The following is a 22606-nucleotide window of genomic DNA, read 5'->3' as shown; positions in this document are numbered from 1 at the left end:
TCTAGACCTCCAGATACAATGCTTTAAGCGCAAAAGCTGTCTTAAGAAGCTGGGGTATCGTCCACCCCGTATGTATAGTATGTTGAAGGTTATATTAATAATTACCATAAAAATGATATTCCTAACTATAAATATTTTACTATGCCATTATAGTCGCAAGTATCATATTTTTTTCTCAGTGTAGCAAGAACGATCCAGTTGATCTCGAGCATTGGGGGTTTACGTAAACGCGGATATTTATTCTTTCAAATCGTGCGTAAGACTCGTGGCACTCGGGGGGCAGGTAAACAGGTAAAAACAGCCCCGGGCGAGGGCGAACGCGTTTGTAAGAACCTTAGGGACGACGCGGTGGCGCGGCTCGTCGTCGTCGTCGTCGTCGTCGTCGACGTCGTTTGCCGGCGGACGAAAGACGGGAAAGGGCCGGCGAGCGAGTGACGGGGAGGTGGGGGCAGAGCGGCTGCGGAGCGTGGCCGCTCATCAGTTCGCCCGGAAACGCGGCGCTGGTAGGATGCGCGTTGTTTCTTGCGAACGTTCCGCAGTACACGTGGCCGCGCGCGAACATCGGGGTTTCTTCTTCTTCTTCTTTTCCTACGCGCCGACGCCTTCCGGTAGAATCGCGTGGGTGTGTGTGTGTAAGTGTAAATGTGTATACGTGTAATGTGTGTGTGTGGGTGTACGAGCAGCCAAGTGTAATGCGGTCTAACTTCTAGCGTGCTTCAGCGACCACCGTGATAGCCGACGCCGGCGAACGGAGTAATGGTCAGCTTCAAGAGCAACAACGTATCCAGGTATTTTCGCTATGTTCGTCTCGGTACGGATTCGTTCGATCCGCGCGGTTACCGCGACCGCATCTCGCCCCGGCGAGAGGGAAACCCTTTCGGTGCGCGAGAGGGATTAAAACTGTTCCGGAGTAAACGGCATTGGTTATCGATCGAGAAACAAAGTTACGCGCGAGCGGGATTACATAATTTTTCGACGACGAAAAAAAAAAAAACAAGAAAATCACGGCAGGCCATCTCCTCTTTAACATTGCAGCGCTGTTATATTGCTGTGCAATTTTAATTTTGAAAGAATCACCCGGGGGGGACGATTCTTTTTAATATCGCGAGAATTTTAATAATTATACAATTTAATAATTATACACATTTTAATCTTGACATTAACGAAAAAAAGAAACGAGAGCGATGCCTTTCGAACGAAAGTCAGAACGAAAACCGTACATCCGCGTGAATTATTTATGTTCGATTAGCCGGCTTGCTTTTATAATGAATATCGAGGCGAGCCGGAGTAAAAAAATGACGTGGCCGTCCGCCCGCCGCATTCCATCGAATTAAATAATTCTGAATTTAATTTTGCCGAACGGCTTCGATCAGCTATAACGCGCTTGTAAAATGTAGATTACGTCGAGTGAACTTGTTTCACGCGGGAGCGAGATTACTGCGTCGAAAACAATTTCGCGCGCGATGGCGCGAGATTATTCGTCGCGCGGCAACGATAATCGGTTTACACGCTGCATATTTAACGTGGCGTGCGCGGCGCGGCGTTGGCGTCGCGTGAAAAATTCACTCGGATGCGTTTCCGAGACAGCGGTTAAAGTTTACACCTCGGTGGAAACTGACGGGGGAAACTGACTGGCCGCAAGGCAGCTGCGTGCGTCTTGCAAAAAGAATTTTTCATTTCGAACAATACTCGCAAGGCGGATACTCCGAGGATTCCGCATTGGCGGGGACGTTTTTCCGTGTGGCAGTAGCGCGGATTCCAATTGTGTGTTCGAAATATCTCAATTAGAGTATCGGGTTAAATGGCCGTCGAGATTGGCACGGCTAAATTTCTATTAACACGAAATGAAATATTACGAAATCAAAATAAGGCACCTTTAATCTTCGGCATTGATTTGCGCGATTTCACGATGCGCGTTTACCGTCAAGATTCGGCGGTTTATCTGAGATAACGCAGCGGGGGGGGAACAAGAGGCTCAATTAAAAATACACGGGAAGAGTACGAAGGGGGGAAAAAAAAATCTTCGAGACCACCGTCGCGAAAGCGGCGCATTGGAACGGCGCCATTAAGGTCAAGTATAGAATGTCTCCCTGTCTAATCTATAGTTGGAAGGCTACGGCGTTTCGGCAGGGTTCGAATGACGACCATATGCTCGCCGTATGCGAGCGAAATAAATCGTGATGCAACGAATTGCATCCTCCCCCACTCTCCCTTCTCCACGACGCATCACTCGATATCGTATCTATAAAGTTTACGCGTGTGTGGTGCCGCATTCTCCCTTCCCAGCGAGAAACGATAATGAATTCGACGTCGAGTCGACATCGAAATGATGATTTCGATGTTGAATCGATGTCGATTCGATGTACTATTTCTCACTGGGTTAAGCTTACTGCGTTAATTTTTTTTTTATTTGACCCATTAACATGTATTAATTGCAAGGTCGTTGACTGGGCGACAGATAAGCTCTATCTCACTGTCGTAAATGTAATCAGTATCGTGAGAGACGCTCAAGCATCGAAAGTTGAACTATTTGTAACTACCTGTACGGCATGTTTCGATTGGAAAGGCGTTGAAACGTCGGGGAGACCTGTTACAGGGCTACCTCCTGGCCGGCGCGGCGTCAGGACGGTAATTTCCAGTCAGGCAGCATCTGCCGCGTGGAAGCCAATGCCCGCATCGACGTCGATACCTCGCCGTCAGCTTCCGATTATCATACTTTTCCCTTTCTACCCTGCCTTGGTTTTTTTCCGTTGCATGGTCGTTTCGATGCAAAAGTTATATGCGCCGGCTACGACCTGTTGGTGATCACTTAATACAAACCGAGCGTACTCTCTCTTGTCTTATCGTCAATATGATAGCGGGAGAAGAGTAAAGTGAATTTCTATGAGATTGAATCCCTCCTTTTCTCTCTCTCTCTCTCTCTGTCTCTTTCGCGCGCGAGTTCTCTGTTTCTCTTATTTGATATTGCTATCGCTATCGTGAGATAAAACCAAGAATGAATCCCTCCGACAACGCATCTTAAATCTTGGTTTATTATGCGTTGTTTCTATTTCACAACGACAGCTGCAATCTAAAAGAACAGAGATTTACTTAAGAAACCCACCCTCGGCGTCTTGTATATTTAAAATCTTTTCCTGAAAATCGGAGCAATGTAAAAATATACATTTTGTTTTTTTAACTCTAAATGTTCTATGTAAAATAATATTATATATTATATATAATGTTTTCTTTTAAACGGAATACTTTAATTATCTTTCTATCTCGATCAAAATAAACATGGTACATATTATAAAAATACAACTGGAGTGAAAAAATTAAAAAATTATCACTGTATTGATTATCAGTCAAGAAATAGTGATAATTTTTAATTGATGACATTTTCGTTGGAAAGATTTTGAAGATCTTCAGTTATCGAAGTGTGGTAGAAGTATTTGTATTTACTCATCAATGTCTTTTGATCTTTCAAAACGTTGCGAGCCACTGAGCCGCCGCGAGTTAAAGAACTTCACTGATGAGGAAGAAATTGATTCTGAGAAGAATCATGTGACGATCATGCGAATGTACACCGCGCCGCAACGTGGTCATACAAATGATCACCGCAGTCGGAAGTAAACAATTTAACGTTTCTCGACGTTTTCACAATATTTTCGGACTCGAACAAGTCCTTCTCTCTCTCTTTTCCCTTTCTCTCTCTTTGATAATATATTTTTAATACAAGAAAATATAATGATAACTCTAGAACAATATCGCGAAGGTACGCATATTCGCATTCTGCAACAATTTTCTTAGAACACTATTGTATTGAAAATGCTGCAAAATCTTCAAAGTCCGCGCAAGATACAAAGAACCCTTTAAATATAGAACTTAACGTTTCACGAGCGACTCTCGTTTATAATTTAACGGTTATAAAAGAGAAAGAAAAAGAAAGAGAGAGAGAAAGACGAAAGTTTGGCAGCGTCTCTCGATTTGCGTCTTACATTGTGCGCGCTTTGTACACACTCCTCTTTTTTTTCTCTCACGGAATATTTGCAGAGAGAGAACCGCGAGTCGTAATTTTTCGGCCGTAAAACGTAAAGCTCGAGGCGCACGCTCTGCGGCCCGGAATAAAGCGTGTCTTTGCCGCCACTTTGAAACATTCATACGCGCGCACCAGAAAATACCACACAACCTTCCCTCCTGTCTCGAGGCGCGTTCCCCCACCCCCCACCCCCCCGCTTCGGGGTCCTCTTCGCCCTTCCTTTTTCGCCCGGGCTCGCATAACTTATTGCACGGGCGTGCCGCATCGCGCGGATGCACGAGAGAACGCTCGTCACGTTCTCCCGTGACTCCTCTCGTTAAACATTTGCGCGACGAACTTCCCTTTTTAGGAATCCGCGCACGACGGTTCTTGAATTACGCGGGCAGGCTCCGCGGCGGATTTAGGGCCTGCATTTTTAAGGTCCCTCCGTCTGTCGATCGAGGTAAAGAATTCCCCCCGCTTCGACTATCCTTAATATGTCCCGCGAAAATTCAAGCGTCCTCGAGAGTCCAGTGGGACCAGCAGGTCCGAGATTATCAATCGGTTCTCTGTTCAAGTCTCCGGTACAATCAGGAGGAAACGCAAGTTTCGGGCGTAATGAACGAAAAAAGAATTTACTGGGTTACTCCCCAAAGTGCCGGTGCCGATACTCTTCAACTTCGTCGAAGAGAAATCGAATAAACGCTGAAACGTTCCGCCGTTCACACAACGGTACTTAACTTTAATTGGAGAAGATCCGAGTAAAGGTTGAGGATGCTACGCTGTTTACAACACTGGTTGGTACTGTATCATTACCGCGGCATACCGCGTAATAATGCTGGCTCGCATTGACCTGCTCGTTCTTATTCGGGGTTTTCATAATTTGTAGGATAAAATGAGTTCCAGCAACTCTCGAGTGCGATTGTTAACAAAAATATGAAACGCGCGCGGTGTCTGATAGATCTGCATAAATTTCTGTTTCACCGGCAAACGGAGTGAAAACCATCGGAGATACATACAAATTTCTGGGATGGCTTCGCGAGTCTCGGCACAATTAGCGGAATTATTAATTTAATTGCCCTCGAAGGCGCGCAGTCACTTAATTATACCGCAGAGACGCGTCTCCGAGAAGCTACTTTTGCGATCGCATCTCGCATCTCCCGTTGTTCAAACAATTTGAAACGGATACGGAAGGATGAGCCCGTACCGTTGAATTAGCCCGTACATGTTTATTCTCGTTCACCTAATTACTCGGCGATTCGGTGCTCCGCACGCACTTGGATCTTGATAACCCGCCGACGCGATCGTCCAATTACTTTCTTTCGCGAAAACGCACGTCAGTCTTCATCTTGTCGCCCAGGCATCGCTATTCTTAGAACTTTACGCACCCGGCTTCATTAAGGCGCGTTAAGAACCTATACACTCCAGTCGATGGTATGCGATCGAAGTTCCGCCTCGCGGAATCATTATCGTCTATTAAAAACTCATCGGACTCATCAGCGAAGTTTCGCCCCCCCCCCGTCTTTTATGAGAAATTTTTAATCGTCCCGTCAGACGAATAGGGCTCGAATCGAGGTTGTTGGAGCTTCGCGTGAAAACCATTGCGTTTCATTACACGCACACCCAGACGTAGGGTTTTCCCCGTCTTTTTTTATTAGCCGGCTAAATGATAGCGGCACGACAGAAAGCGGGAACTAATCTTCCCCGCTTTCTGTCGTGGCAGATAAGAACTCCACATTTGTCAAGGAGACTTCAACTCGCTCCCTTTTGACATTTCCGGTTTTACGTGTTGGCGAGTTTTATGTGCCACTATACGATAAAACGGTTATCTACCGGTGAGCAACGTTACATAATTACGAGCACAATAGTTACGCTTATAACACGCTTATTCGAGTCCGGTAAAATTGAAATCTCTTTTGTAACTTTTGTTGCCTCTTCTTTATGAAAGTTTTAGATTCGAAGATGCGAAATTGAATGTGAGATTGAAATTACGAAATAGTGATTTGTATTCATGGAACTATCAATAATTATATTTCTATAATTTCATTTATAATACCTTTACAAAGGATGTTTACATCTTTCCTATTTAGAGAGCAAATTAATATTTGCCAGCAAATCGCTAATTAGTAGACTAATGTTTTCGCTCGTAAATAGAGAACAAAATGTATGGATAAATATATGAAAATGCCTCAAACAAATAATGAGACTCTCTTCGGAAAGAGACGGTCGCCTATTGTGCATAAAACCCCTACCACAATTTCTGGATAAAGGGGACCCAGGTGCGATGGTGCCTCGTAACCGGATGTAACGAACGTCCCTCTGTAATTACTAGCAGGTGTGAAAACAAATCGAATCCCCCCAAAAATCTACATTGAAAGAGTTTGTGCGCATTTATGTATGAAAATTTTTAGACCAAATAGTCGTCTAATAGATGTACAAAAAGTAATACTTCTTAATAAGAACGTCAATTTACATTCATGATTAAAACACAAATTATTTTATTCTAATTAACATTTATTTTGATAAAGCGCGAGTTTCACAAAAAAATTACTCGGGCATAAATTTCACAATTTGATGCAGCAAATTTTTTTGCATAATATTAATCTCGTCTGTGTTTTTCAAATGAAACTATACGGTTTTCGATTATGTAATACGATTCTTTTAGTTATTCTTCATAAAAATATTAAGCTAAGCTTATTAAAAAGTTAATAATTTAAAAAGATATTTTATTCTGATATTTTTACATATAAAATAACATGCTAAATATCCATTTTCTGGCAATTTAAATTTAATATTTTTCATTTACAAAATAAGAAATAAATCGATTAATGCAAAACGCATATTTGTTAAAAAAAAAGTTTTAATTTCAATATATGTATCTTTTTACATCATTATTCGATTTATCCTATTATTTTATGCATAAAGGTGAAATCATTGAAAAGTGAATATTTTAAAAGCTATTTGCTATTTTATTCCAGCATATTTTGACATAAAATATAAAATATCTCACATAAACTTTGCATAATCTATCTTAATACTTTTCAAAATAGAGTAATTGAAGAAAGCATGTAAAATACTTTATAATTCCATTTATAAGAATACTGATAACATTGATATCTTACAAAAAACATATAAAAAAATTGTTGCATGCGTTTTTTTTTTGTAAAATCACTTAATTGTGAAATGCTTAAGTAATTGTCGAAAATTTCTTTCATAAAATTTACTTTTTTACTAGGTGTAATTTTTAAATTAGGACATACATTGAATATTTATTTTGTTTTAGAAATCTATACCTTTTTCTTCTTGACAATGAAAAATGTTTTTTATCTAACTGATATTGCTCGATAAATGACAAGTATCGAAATATACGGAAAAACTGTGACACCATCGCTAAAATAAACATTAACGTTGATACGAAAAGGATTTAAAATATTACGCACTTGATTCGATAATATTTTATCGATTAGATAAGAATTAGAATTCTTTAAATTGATTATGAAAAGAACATGTATGACAAATGAAATATTGCGGTCCAAGAATATAAAGCAACGTGATTTTAAATATTAATTTAAGAAGTGAGATTTCGAATATTTTACCGTTACATGAAATTTATGGAATCGCGTGATTTAAGAGAATTTTTATTCTACGTGCACGCTGTTACAAATAATTTATTACAAAAAAAGAAAAGCCGAATGTCTCTATTTTTTGTACAGTGAGATAATAAATCTATACTGTTTTGTAATACAAATAAATTTAAATGAAATAAGATATTTCCTTGAAATTTCAACATCGTAATTTTATTTCATGTTTTTCGTATTTCAAAAGCAAATTGTTCTGATTTTTGCAAAGAATACAGAAATTAATTGTGCGGCCTTTAAATTGTATCCGCACGAAATCCCACGCGGCTCTTATCTTGCGCTGGATATTACCGACAGCAGACGCTTTTCTGCACGATCGACCATTGGTAGGACTTCACCTATACCCGGTACATACCCGGTGGGAAAAGAATAACCGCGCGAGAGTACGAGCATCGATTCCCTTGGCTAACGTCTTTTTCCGGTTGATGTTTCCAGCGAACAGTCAACGCCGCATCGCCATCTGCCTGGGAGTCTGCGAGGTTCCCTGAGCCATTCTCACAACCATCACCACAATCATCCCCACAGACATGAACTACCACCGTCGACGTACCACCTCACACCCCCACCGCCACCACCAGCGTCGAGTTACATCACGGTGCAGCGCGGCTGCGCTCTGCATTCGAGGTGAGTCTCAACACACACACATACACACACCCTGTGTGACTATAGTAGGCACTCTGCATCGCCCTTAGGACTGGCCTGAAGGGGTCGATGAGTTTGGCACTAATTCGCCGCGAGTGTCAATAGACGGTTTCTACAATTTCACGAAAGTGCTGCTTGAAATCGTAGAAGATTGCATTTTTTATAATATTTTATTTTCCAACAATACGATTTGTACGATCTAACGAGCGGCCTGCATCGTTATTTTTCCAACTATTAATTCTATATAATGAATGTCCCATGACTTTCGCTGTATCGTTGTAAATCTACGTACGAGAAGAAGGGAATTAGATGCTAAAGTGAAATGCGCTGAGGACAGCGTGTATACCCCTTTCAATACGATGACTCCATGCATACATCTCTCGACAAAAAAAAAAGGGGGGAGAACCCGCGGAATGAGACCCGTTCTTTCCGCGAAATACTTGCTATTCAAGGGAGTACGCGCGGCCTGACATGGAAATACGGACGGATCGCGCCGTCTCGCTTGTTGCGGATTTTACGATAGCACGATGAGGCCTTTTATTCGGTAATGCACCGCGGATGATCGATCACGTCGCGTGTTCGGCAACAATTCATTTCGCGCGCCGGAGGAATTCTTGATAGCATTAGACTTTAATTGCGACTTCGACCGCGTAGCTCTGTTATTATTTCGCTCTACTGTCGATTATCCGCTCTCCTGCACCGTCGAACGTCGACGTTCGATATAGACATCCACGCCGAGGCACTTGGTTACCTTCGACACACGCGGGAAATCCATCATTTCCGCTAAAAAAAAAAAAAAAAAAGAAACGCGCGCGTTTGACGATTTATACGAATTGTATATACGATACGAAAAGAAATCGCTCCCATTATTCCCGATTGGGGCGAGGGGCGGGGGGGGGGAGAGGGAAGCAATTGACGATTTTTATTAAATCGGCTATGAATATATATCCACGTCGGGATGTGTCCAAGGGATTGATTTAAAAGGGTAGTTATTTGTACAAAACCGGCGAGAGAGATATTTGGCGCCGGGAGAGAGATATTTAAACATAGGCGAAACGCGCGCACCTCTAACTCTGGAAGCTGTGTGTATCCCGCCGGTGATGAAAAGCAACGTAATTCCGATTTCTATATTCACCGTAAGCAATCCCCGTGTCCTTCAAAAGCGCTCCGCGCCGGCTTTTGAAACACACCCACGTACGTACACGTATACGCGCGCGAAACGAAAAATCGGACCGGCGGATCACGTTTTTCCCGGCCGCGCCGCCAGAGGGATTACGGAGGAGTCTCTGATATGCGTACAAATCAGCCGGATTGCTCGCACTATACAGTAACCTGCCGAATGAATCGCCCTCTCTCGTGCGCCGCGATGAAGGAAAATAAAGAGGTGCTTGTCGCCCTTCCCCTCCCCCCCCTACCTCGTACTCTTTTATTTCCTTGTCCATTCGCGTCGTTTAAATCATCAATCGGACGGGAGAGCGTTGTCCGCTCTTCTCTCTCTCTTTTTTTTTTTGCAATTTTTTCGAGTTTGACGCGCTTAATTTCCTACTTGATAACGCCGCGATATCGATTCTCGATTAACGATACGGATTTCGCAGATTTCGCAGATTATCCACCGCTGATGATCCCAGGTAAACGCAAAATGAATTTCGCAGCGAGCGCTCCTCAAGCGAGATACTTTACATTTCCCCTCTTACGTCCATTTTAATTTTCCTGTTTGCGCTGAGCGCTTCAGCTCACGAAGAGCCCGTAAGACTCGTTATCGCAAACGACGTTTCCGATGAAACTGAAAATACCGCAAGCGTCGCTTAAACGCGGCGCGAGACAGCGCGCGTTTCCCCGGATAACGATCTCGCTCGCGCGTTCGTGTAGTACGTAAGCCACCCTTAGAAATTAGTTCGACGCAGTTCGCATTAACGATGAGAAGCAAGAAGGATTCCCGAAGGGAGTTCGAAGAAAGTGGCCGCGAAGAACTCTTACCTTCCCCTTCCCCCTCCCTCACCATCCCTCCTTCGCGAAGGGAGGGAAAGCCCCCGCGAGTTTTCCTCGCGTCGGTATTTTTTTGCCGGACGAAACGTTTCATAAACTCGTTCCTCGGGTACTCGAGCCAGCTTCTCTAACTTCTTAACTAGCTGCTGGTCTCACCGCGGCTTACCCGATGTCGTTTATGATCCCCGCGAACGAGTGTATCGCGAGGAGTAAATAATATCGCTTTCAGCCGCGGAATGAAGTCTCGGTTTTCCGAGCGAATAATCCGTTTTCAGACCGAACGTTTCGACGTGTCCCCGACGCGGTTGTTACGGTGGTTTCCGACCTCACCGTATGGATCCGGTCCGGCACAAAATAAGGGAACGGCCCCTATGATTAATGCCCCGTCGTCGTAACTTACAAGCAATATCCCCCACGATTTTTGCGTCACCCGCGCGCGAACAAAGGTGCGCGCGAAATTAATTTTTGCAATCGCGCTCCGCGTCCCTCCCTCCTCCTCCTCCTCCGCGGCGAGCGGTTTCGGCTTTAATTTCGCACGCGGGTCGATCCCGGGCCGTAATTTCGCCGCGGTTCTATCTACTCTCGCAAAACGTATCTCGCGACGTGGCCCTCCGCAAAACGGAACCCCCCGCTGTCGCCGTTGTGTACGTGCCGCAAGCACATCCGGCCTGGCGTCTCCAGCCATAACCGGCGCCGGGAGTCTCGCGTCGCGCCATTACTTTTCATCCCTTATCCCTTTCCCCTCCCTTCCCTTTCAACCCTCCTTCCCTCCCCCCCCCCGCGAAACGCATTCGCCCCATTCGAGGTTCACGCTCTCGCGATAATGGAAGTGAATTCAATTGTACGTGTAATGTAATAATCGGGGCTTCTCTTGGCCGTCGCGTTCCTTATTTGAATTTTGATCTCTTTGCTTGGTATTTGGAGATGCACGCTTATAAATTGCTCGCCGGGATGATCGGTGGAGATATTTCTACGATGCGAAATTGTCCGCGATGCTTTTGAGATTTTTATACCCTTTTCATAATCGTATCTGAATTATTATTTTGCGATTATGTAAGGTAATCAAATTACTACGATTTAATGATATAGAAAATAATCTGCGAATACATATCGCGTTGAATTTATCACAGAGTTCCGGTCGTAATATCGAAGACATTTTGAGGTTATCAAGGGTGCTTCTAACATTTTTCAAGCGCGCGTATTACACGTCATATTTCGTATACAGTCGTTTATTATCATCCCTCAGGAATAAGAGCACGAATATTCCTGATGAATTTTGAGGCTTTAATGGTTTTGGAATTTACATAATCTCATGAATTAATACGTCTCTCGTGATGAAAGGGTGCTGTTACGTCACGGAGCAGTTATGTCAGAAGCATATGCGTGCACACCTACCCGCCCTCCCTCTCTCTCTCTCTCTCCCCTACGATGTTGGCCTCGCCGCCGCCTCTCCTTTCGTCTTCCTTCGCGAGCGAGTGATAACACGTGATTAACGTCCTCGTTATCCGTCACACCCGGGTACCAATTCTCCGTTCTTTGCCCCCCCCCCTCCCCACCCTTTCCACTCCCTTTTCCTTCGTCCTCGATCCCTCGTTGCCGCCGTCCTCAATAGGTTCGACCTGGACGGGTTTCGCTTACTCTCGTGGAAATTTCGCTTCCGTCCCCATTTCTCCGTTCCCATTTCTGTCTTGCTTCCACCTTTTCGCGGTACCGTTTCCCAACCTGTCGTCCACGCGCCGTTAAACGGCAGCGCACGAGGGGACGATGACGACGACGACGACGGCGAAAGAAAAATGCGCGCCCCGCGCGACGAAATTACCGCGGGCTCCGGACGCGCTTTGTCACCTCTCACCTCCCCCGCGATTAAATATCTTCGGCCTGTCGGTCGCAGGACGGAAATTTGCAGCGTGTCTTTCCGCTGGCTTCGACGTGAAGATCGACGCCACGCGCGAAATTAGACGCCATGGTGGGAGATGTGCGGCGAAAAAGCGGGCTTATCGATCTTCGGGCAACGAAACGAGACACGACATTAATTGACATGTGTATTACTGCACCGATTAACGGACAAAATAAAAAATCGACCGGTTAGTGAGCAAATAAAAATTTAATGCAATTTTACCATTTTCGAATGAAAAATTATATCTTAATCGAACTTGTATGCAAATTAAATTAAAAAATACATTGTAGTCGAGAAAAGTAGCTAATTTGATGAAAATGTTCAGCTTCACTTCAAATAGTTATGTATTTCAATTAAATACATAGGTACTTGAATTAAAGTTTAAAGTATTTTATGTATTCAAAGGTTAAATATGTAAATACTTTAACTGAAGATATTTCGCCAAATTAACTACTTTTATTCTCAGTGCAATTTACAATTTATTACTTTGAGGTCTTATCTCATTTTAATATTTATCTTATATAAATCTTTATTGTTCCGATCGTTCAACAAGTAACTCTATATCTATAGATACAGATTTGCGAATACACGCAAAGATGCTATCTCGTGTCGCTGATAATATAATTTCAGTCTTTTTTAATTGACACTTATCTGATACGGCTTATCCGGTGCCTCGCTACGTAGTCCACTATTAACGTTCGTTCCCGAGTTCTGTACGACAGAGCGACTCTTCGATTAATCTGTCAGAGATCGCAGCAATTCCCGAGCCGTCCGTACGAAACGCCGGATCGTAGTTACGCGCGCGAGCACTGCGCTTTGTACGAACGCGGCTAATAACGGAGGGAGTTCCGAGCGCGAGGCGCTCGAGAGCGAGAGACGAACGGAATGTGCGGAAGCTGCATCGGAGAACGAGAAAGCGGAGAATTGGCGAGCGGACGGAAACTAATAGAAGGGGGATGGGGGAAGGAGAAAAAGGGGTTGCGAAAGGGTTTCCATTCGATCGGGTCTTATCGGTCAGTCGTGGCATCGCTCGCCCGGGGCGCCGGTGTTCCGATCGCTTCGTGCCAATCGAGAACGACGTCATGTATCACCGGGACTAGGGGACGCGATAGCCGTCAGGACCATCCCCTTCTTTTATTTCATTCCCCGCATGGAAATGCCCGGCGAAATATCCCCCCCCCCCCCCCGCGTAGCTCTCCGCGTCGCGTGTCTACGAGGCTGAAAGCCGTCCAGACGCGCGACGGCCATGAAATTTTTCAACGTTTCCGCGCGGACGTGTGGACCCCGCGCGGGCGGGAAGGAGGGGGGGGTGGGAGCAACGTAAATTTTTTAGTACGCTTTTACGACAGAAGGGACAGCTATCTCTATAAACGCTTATGATTTTCTCATGCGACTGTAGTCTCCGTGAATTATCCGTGACTAGTACAGAGAAACAGGGAGAGAGAGACAGGGTAGTTGGGGAAAAATTTTCTGTCCCAACATCAAATTCATTTCGGCCGTAAATTTCAGTGTATTACCTCGACGGAAGATCAAGTCGTGTAACAATCTCATCGTCGAGATAAAATTTGTAAAAATTAATTTGGAGTTTGGAACTTTCGAAAATTAACCCCCGCGCAGACCCGTGGAGGGATTTTTATGCTCCAAAAGAGTCTGGAAAAATTCCAGTATTACTTAACATTTTGGAATACAATTGTACGTCGGATAATCCGAGACGGTTTTTTCTTCTTTTTGTTATACATGTAAAAAATCGTCGGTATAATCCAGATTGGTTTATGGAGGTTTAATATTAGACTGACAATTTGCGTGACGACATTCCTCCTATTTATTTATCGGCAACATTATTCTTCTTTTTTATTTATCTCTCGTATACTTCTTATACTTACGACGTGCTTTAAAAATGATTGAAAAACGGCTGATGCCTCGCGGTATGGATTCTAAACGGACGTTGCGCATGCAACGAAATTCAACAAAGAGGATTAACGACTGGCATTCCGCCACGCTAGTAGGCGCGCGCGCGCACACGCCCTGGAATTTGCCGTACCGTAACGCTTCCGCGGGACAGGTCGAAGATGGGGCCGAGAAGAGAGGATGAACGGCCGGCGCGTTATGTCTCGAAGTCTATAAATAACTTAAGTCACGGGCCACACGGGGGGGGGGGAGGGGGTTGTGCTATTTCCTCCGTGGAATGAAGCATCCCCCGGAGTGTCCTGGGCATCGAGTCCCCGTGTATCACCGAAGAAAGTCTCATTGTAGATCTCGGATTAAGCAATAATTTTTTTGCAACGGGATTTTTTGCACGTATTCTTTTACAAGCTTGAAATTTTTTCGTAAAATTTACCCTCAAAAGCTGGTAATTGTGGGATAATGTGTGACCCCGAGGAATTTTACTATACTTTTAGTAAATTTCGCTGTACTTCTAGTAAATTTTACTAAACAGTATAGTAAAAATTCCTCGAGGTCACACATTATCCCACAATTATCAGATTTTCAGGGTAAATTTTAAGAGAAAATTCTCTCCGTGTACGAAGTCCAGTCCTTACGGACTGGATATTAATACGTGCGCTCTACTTCTGGAGAGGCATTTGCAAATCTATAACAGAAGCACACACGAAATCTCGTAACAAAATTTTCATAACAAAATTTTGCGCGTATTTGTTGTAGATCTGAAAATCCTTCTCTGGAATTAAAGTACACCTATTAATATCAGTCTCTAAACTGGAATTTATAAAGCAGAAGCAAAAGCAAATACGTACGAAATGTCGTTAATAATGTGCACGAATGACTCTACATTATCGAGCCCGATCAAGTTTGACGGTCACTCTAGCATCCCCCTTAACTTCGCGCGCGAGCGAAAAAACACCGTGTCCAATATCGTCGACGGCGACGACGATGGCGGTAGACGGTCAATACAAAAGTTTACACAGCCGTACGGCGAGCCCGCCGGGGTAAACAAATTTTATCTTTCCGACCGGGGGATTACAGAAGCGCGCCGGGATTCCCCGCGACTCCGCGTCTCCCGCTCGTCGCTTCACGGTGACGGATAATCCGGTCGGAAGCGCGTCGTCCCCGGGTTGCGCGCGGGGATTATATCCGCGAGGATATTCCGGTAAACTCCTCGGCTTCGAGTCAATCCCGATCGCAGACCAGAACAAACGTAACCGCCCGAGAACCCGGGCTTCAGCCCGGCCTTCGATTATTAATCCGCGGACGCGCGCGCGCGCGCGCGCTGCCACGCGGATAATCGCGATGAGTTATTGCCCCCGAAGGCAGAGATTGAAGGCTGAATTAATTAACTGCGTTTATATCTCGGACGTTTATGTCTCCGCGCGGGAGATATAATCGGCTGCATCGCGCGCTAATTAATTCCATTCTCATGCGCAACTTTTTAATCCACTTAACGTAACACCGACGCGCCGCTCCCTCACCCCTGTCAGCCCCCTCCCGCCCTTTCCTCCCGGTTTCTTGCCGCCTTTCGGCACGCGGAGCGTGTATATTTGTTTTAAGCTCGTTGCTGCGAGACTAAAAGCGATTATCTCCCGCATATTTCTACGGAGAACTGTACTCCCGGGATAAAAAGGATAAACCAAGTAATAATTACCTTCGTTCGATTTACTCTCCCGGGCAGATAAGAAGCGTTAAAGATATTGGAAGGAGGGGCGGGGAGGGGAGGAGGAGGGAGAAGTGTCTGTCTCGTCGAGGGCTAACAAGGAAAGTTTCTACCTTCATTCCGCGCGAAATAAGAGCGGCTGGCATTAATCCGCTAAGACTTCATTAAAGTGGACATTCTTATTCGAGAATTCTCAACCGAGATCGAGAGGATCTCCGAGGGGCCGTTAGCCGAGAGAGTCCGAAAGATTTCTCAAGATTCCGCGATACGATACCGCACGTTGGATTCCCCCCCCCCCGTTTCCCTGATATACGAATGTATGTTACCTCGTGGTACACACGGTGTATACGCCCGTGCTCCCCCGTTCGTCTCAATTTGCGGCCGGAGGAAGGCACGTCCCGGCGTCGTGTTTCAGACGCCGAAGTTCTTCGAGATAACTCCCCCCCCCCCGTCTCTCCCCTCCCGTGCAGGGATCGCGTTATATAGATGCAAATGCATTATGCGTATACGATACCCTCGCACATCCATTCGGAAACGCGCGCCTCTTGTCCGACCGCCGCGGCTGCAATCCGTATTCATGCACGTGCAATTCACACGGATCGTGTATGCAAACACATATATGTGTACGTGCGCCAAACAGACATTAGACGCGAGACATTATCAGATCTAACTATGTTAACGCTTGTTACGAGAATTGTCTTATTACCTTTATATACTGAAAAAAAAAAGACTTGGTTGTAATAATCCAGCCTTGGTCCAAATTTCCCAAAACCTTAGTGAAGTAATTTCAACTAAATGTAATTATAACAAAATAATGTACTTATAATGAAATGTTTATAATTATTACCAAACGTTTTGTTAATATTATTATAATTTTGTTATTATTACAACATTTGTTTGTAACAAATATTTTAACAATATCATTACTAAATGCATTTCACAGGTTTACTAAGAACTTTTTTTCAGTGTATAAATAAATCTCTTTTACATTCAATTATACTCGTTTGAGTTTTATTCAATGGATCTCCTTGTCGCTTTACGTCGAAATTATTCATTATATTGTACCACCATATTATTAGATATGAAATGTTATCAGACATAAATATGTTAAGGTTTGTTATGGATCTCTTTGCCACATCGAAATTATTTATCACGTTATATTGTGTTATAATTTCGCACATATTTGATGTGAAATGTTATCGGATTTTAAGGGTTCACTACGAGAATTATCTTATTATCTCTAAGAGAATCTTTCTTTCAGTTATTAGTTGGGTTTCATTTTTCCAAATGTTAGAACTACCGATATTTCTAGGCATCATGCATTAAAATTATTTATCGTACCGGTTTGTACTACAATTTCGCATATTAACCTGTCATTACTCTCCCCCTTGTCTATTTATCTTTAACGTGGAGATTTCACACCCGGTGTGCCACAAACTGAGGACCCGGAAGTTACACACACACACACACACGTCGTGCTCCGCAGCTTTTACACAAACGTGCGCGTGCGGTCATGCATCTTACTAACAGCGTGTCTCCGCGATGCATCGCTTTGTGCGGTTGGCTTAAGCCAGTCTACTCGTCGAGCTCGAAAAGCGACAAAGCTATCCACCTTCATGAGTACAGACAGCGCGATACAGAATCTTGCGCCTTTAACGGCGCGATGAAGGCTTCGTATTTCAATTCAATGATCTCGCGCATGCCTTGACACGCACGATCGCATCAACGCGATATTAATGTTTGCGCCCCGTGTGATGATGCGCCCGACTATCGATGCTCCTCGTCTCCTTCGATTCAATAATAACTCGATCGAGGAGAATGAGGAAAGACGTCCGATAGTATTAACGAGAGAAAATTGCGTTATTATCGCGGCGTGAATGGACTGGCTCATCTGACGGTCAACTTTAACGGGAACGACGGAAAAGTTTCGCAAGAATTCGCTCATTACTTCGTCTACAGAAATGACTCTTTTCAAGGAGTTCGAGAGAAACCTTAATACCTTGCCGACCCCCAGCACGGCAAAATGGATCGCATACAATTGGCTCGAGAAGCCCTTTACATCAATATTTTCGAGTCCACGCGCGAATTGTTAACTGTATAATAATTTTTAAACATTTACGACGCCAAAATGGCAGAGAAGCCTCACTTTTGCATAGTAAAATAATTGTAGTCAGAATATCACTTTTATTACTATAATATTGATTGTAATAATTATGCGCTTACAGTTAATTGTTTTGTGGTACAACTTACTATGCTAAAATCTCCATTTTGGCTATGGCAACCATATCACAATTTGCATAGACTAATATTATAATTATGAAGACTTTAATGTACATAGTTTGCACAAATTATAATTTATATTGCTGAATAACTACAAAAATATGGTCAGGTCCAAAAATGACTATAAATTACAGTGATATTAATGTAATTCTTTTTTTCCTCTCGGTGTAGATCGGCAATGCTACATCGAAAAAAATTTACTAAATTAAAATAAATATTTTTTCAAATAGTACCGGGCAGAAGTTTTGTAAGAAATAAATAATATTCATTTCAAATAAGATAATATTTTCTATAATTTAGGAAACGTATAATATATTTTCTAAATTATGGAAAATATTATCTCATTTGAAACAAGCATTATTTATTTTTTTTACAAAACTTCCGCACGGTGCTATTTGAAAAAAATATTTATTTCAACTTAGTGAACTTTCTTTTCAGTGTAATAACGTTAAAATACATTACGTAATAATCTCGGACCATAAAGAACTAACGAGGAGGAAAAGGAAGTCGTACGTTGCTTCGAACACGAGGTGACCCTTCGGGGAGGGATGTCACCGTGATCTCCGGTCTCGGCGATAACTACCCGGAGCGTGTCGTGAATATCAAGTATTTTCCGAGTCGGGAAAGCTTGCGAAACTTGCCCTGTATCTGCAGCGCGATAACGCCGGCGACGCGGATGAAAGATGAATCGGTTGCGCGAGCGTTACATTTAACACACACACACACACACATTATGCGCGCATTATGATGTGATTGCAAGGGGAGGGCGGGTTAATCTCGCCTGTACGACGGTTTTTTTACGGTTCAATGCGCCCGCAGCCTATGAGACCGTACACACGTTATTAGCGAATAAAGGAACGATACGATCGCCCGCGAGGTTCAGCTCCATAGTTTTTATAGGACGCTCGACGTTCCCCGTAATACCGGATAACGAAATATAAAACCACTCGATAAAGACTCCGGGTATTACCGGACCCTGATGAATAAAAAAAAGGTCACTCTTGAGCGCGGCCGAGTGACCCCTCTGAGAGAGAGAGAGAAAAGTCGGGGGTCCCCCGACTTTTTCAATTTTCGATACTATCATCCTCGATACTTTTAATCTCCCGCCGAAATCTCTCGTGAAATTCGGCTCGCGTTGCGCGCGATTACGTCGCGCGTGAAACGATATTGTCGATAAGACCTGCCTTCAGAGACAGGTAAGGAATTCGGATGGCACTTTCGCATTTCGGAGCTCGCGCTCGAATTTCCTTTTCGAGGCACGTCGATCTCGAAGCCGAGGCGTCATCGGAGAGATACGAAATACGTGCGCCTTTGACTTCTCTTTCACGTGACCCGTTCGAACCTTCGATCGAGGTCGGAAGGGTCGAGGGGTCGGGGAACCGTCCCCCCTCGGAGCGGGAAGACTTATCAGAGTCGCGCGACCGGAAAGCGGCGACGGCCGCCAAACGGGAAGGAATTTTCTCGACGCGCGCGAGAGAAACAAAGGGAAACCGGGCACCGGTGAGGAAAGGAAATCGCGTTCCGTTGCGCCGGCGAACGCGCAAAGTTACGGTTCCCGCAACGCGTCCGGTGCAACATCATTCGGCGTTAGCGCCGAACGATAACCGACCGTATCGCACGTGCGTACGCGCTGCTGTGTATTATATAATAAACGCGCGTGCGCCCATTGTTTATTGCATAACCGCGTTACGGTTTACGGTACTACAGCTACCGCTATAATGCTATGGTGTGCCCGACGCTCGCATATAGCCGACTATACGCCGTGAAGTTCGTTATTCCAGATATTTACTGCACCGCATTTCACAATTCCCTGGGCAATTTAAAATTAGCTATTCTACCTTTCGACGAGAATCTGATTAAACGCCACACCCTCCCCCCCCCCGGCGTTGTAAATTTTATCCTTTCGGATTTACTTGAATTTCCCGAATGAAATTAATTACGGGATTGTAAAATCCTCTCTCGCGTGCTCCCCCGCGCGGGATCAATATTTTTCCAGTTTGCAAAAATAAGTTTCGCGCGGTCAGACGCGAAAAATGAGGGAGGACGACGAAGACATTAAGAACGTAGAGAGAACGCTTATGTGTCACGCGACAATATATCTCGGGTCTAATACGCGAAAGGGGACGAGAGGCCGAAATTGAAAACTGACCAAATGTAAGAGCTGCTTTGCTCCAATGGTCTCAAGGATAACACGTCCGGCACGATCTATCGATCTACTTGCGTGAGAGAGGATGAATTTTGTTGTTCAACAAGAATCTCTTTTCAACACAATACAAAACGTTTGGTTTATATTATTTTTAATGGCAGATATTTTTATAATCGATTGCAATCCGATGAAAGAGTACAATTAAAATTTTATTCCACTTTATTCTATTCGATTATTAATACTAGGCATGTTACGCCTATATATATGTACATATATCTATTTATATGCATCAAAGCCATCAAATATAAAAGTATGAAATATGTTTTAAAACATGCATCGAATACAAAATTTCAAGTTGAAATATATATAATGCGTGCAACATATTTTTTATGCGGCGTGAATTTTTTATGAGATGTATAAATGTCATTGACATATTTTTTTAATGGAATACCTTTATACCTTTTATTTATACCTTTTTAGATAACTTAAATTATTTAAAAGATATTTTTTGCTCAGTTATCCTGCGTGTGACGGTATTGAATTAAAAATATTAAGAAATTAGTAATTTCAAAATATTTTATTCTAGCACACATATTTTGATATAAAATTTGCAATAAAAAATATTCACAATAAAATGTGTAAAATATCCATTATTTTATTACTCTGTTTTAAAGTTTTTATACACACAATAGAATAAAGTTTGAATTAATGGATATAAAAAGAGTACACAACTGTATTTAAAATAAACGTCCAACTACTCGTTGCAAATTACATTTTTTTTTAATACAATAATGTGTTTTTTTACTGGTCATGGCTCCATGCTAAAAATGATAAAGGTCATCGAATATTTTTATATCAATTCATGTCAACATATATCAAAATAAAACAGAAAATATTTTGTAATTATTTTTTTATTTCTATTAATTAGTATTTTCAAATAAAACGTTATGAATTATATAAAAATCTATTTAGATTTTATTAAAAATACTGGCGAAAAAATATCCGATAAAAATGCATGCTTTAAAAAATTTATTACATGCTTTCATTTTCTTCTTACAACTTTTTTTAAGTTTTACTTTACACCACAGTAAAATGCGAGAGATTTCTTCGAAAATAGTGATTTTTTAAATTACTTCGCTTTAATATTATACTTTTACATAGATAAGGATGAAGAGAAATTATTCAATTTTAAATATAAAGAAAATATTGAATCGATATTATATTAATGATTTCATTTAGAAAAATCTCGACTATGTTTATCTCACAAAAGATATTCCCATTCCATAAAACTACATTGCACGTGTCGCACTCTTAAAAACCCGTATTTTTTCCGAGCATAAATTAAAAGAGAAAAACCTCTCGCCGTTGATGTATCTGTCCGGAAGTACCCGACGCCTCCTCCACGCGTCTACGTGAGTCGTGCGTGACCCGAAACCGGAGGGGAATAAATACCGCGGTATCGGGAAGCCACATCTGCGAACGTTGCCCAACAGTAGACTCTCTTCCACCGGCGCTTTTCACGAGTGGCGGTATCGCTCGTGCGACGCGACCTTTGTGTTTTCGGCGTGAAACGTATCGCCTGGCACGCGCGCGTTTATGTGGGTCACGCGTTCACCCACGGCCGGAACTTCGCCCCCTCCGTCGGGGGCAAAACTCGGGAGAGACATCGCCGTCTAAAAGGAAATTACTGGGCCGACCGGGGCGATACTCACTCCTGGAGAGATTCCCTTTAATACTTCTTCATGGCGGCACGGCCTCGTCGCTCAACGACGTGATGATAACAAAGTGAGCGCCACGCCGCCGCCGCGCCAGGGTATCGGAGATACATGGCCGGCGAAAAGCTAACGATCCCTAATTCTTCTAATTACCGCCGGGTCGCGGAATGCAATTTCCGTTTTCTCGGCGCTGCACGATTTCTGCACCGGGGGTAAGCCCCCTTCTCGCGTTTACCGCATCGCATTCGCCGCGGGATCAATCATTTCTGATTACACCGCGAGATACGTTCCACCGGCCTCCATTGATAACATCGTTTATCCTTGGTAGCTTTTCGGCCGCGTATCACGCGGGTAAAATAATTTTTAACGTTATAATCTTGATTGTAATTATCATCTCCAATGTTCCAATGTAAATTCCTTAACATAAAGGTATTTTATTTGATTCCTTTACCAATTACGCGAGCTACCTTTGTACTTTGTGCGGGGAAAGGAATTTAATTGTGCGAAGTGAAGCGCGAAAGTATATTATTTTTCGGAAAAATTCTTCCCTCCCGCACCTCCGATTGAATTTTCCGAGGCATTACGTATTCGTATACGATATTTCCCTCCCTCAAAACCACTCGGTGCGACAAGATAGCTCGTTGTCGTAGGGCAGATATATGCGCGCATCGCGAAAGATGCCTTCGCGAAACCCCCGT

At 43.4% G+C, this 22606-nt stretch overlaps 1 protein-coding gene across 1 annotated transcript in view; it reads left to right on the top strand.

Moving 5' to 3' along the window:
• LOC105830881 overlaps positions 1-22606 on the top strand; it is a 144043-nt gene that overhangs the window by 39454 nt on the left and 81983 nt on the right. Inside the window, exon 2 of the mRNA XM_036290295.1 lies at positions 8071-8259. Coding sequence (XP_036146188.1) covers positions 8071-8259 — 189 coding nt within the window. The remainder of the gene's footprint in view (positions 1-8070; positions 8260-22606) is intronic.

Source organism: Monomorium pharaonis, chromosome 7, assembly GCF_013373865.1.
Source record: "Monomorium pharaonis isolate MP-MQ-018 chromosome 7, ASM1337386v2, whole genome shotgun sequence".
In the NCBI taxonomy this organism is placed as follows: Eukaryota; Metazoa; Arthropoda; class Insecta; order Hymenoptera; family Formicidae; genus Monomorium; species Monomorium pharaonis.
The sequence above is the reverse complement of the archived record's forward strand: the minus strand, read 5'-3'. Positions and strand labels throughout refer to the sequence as shown.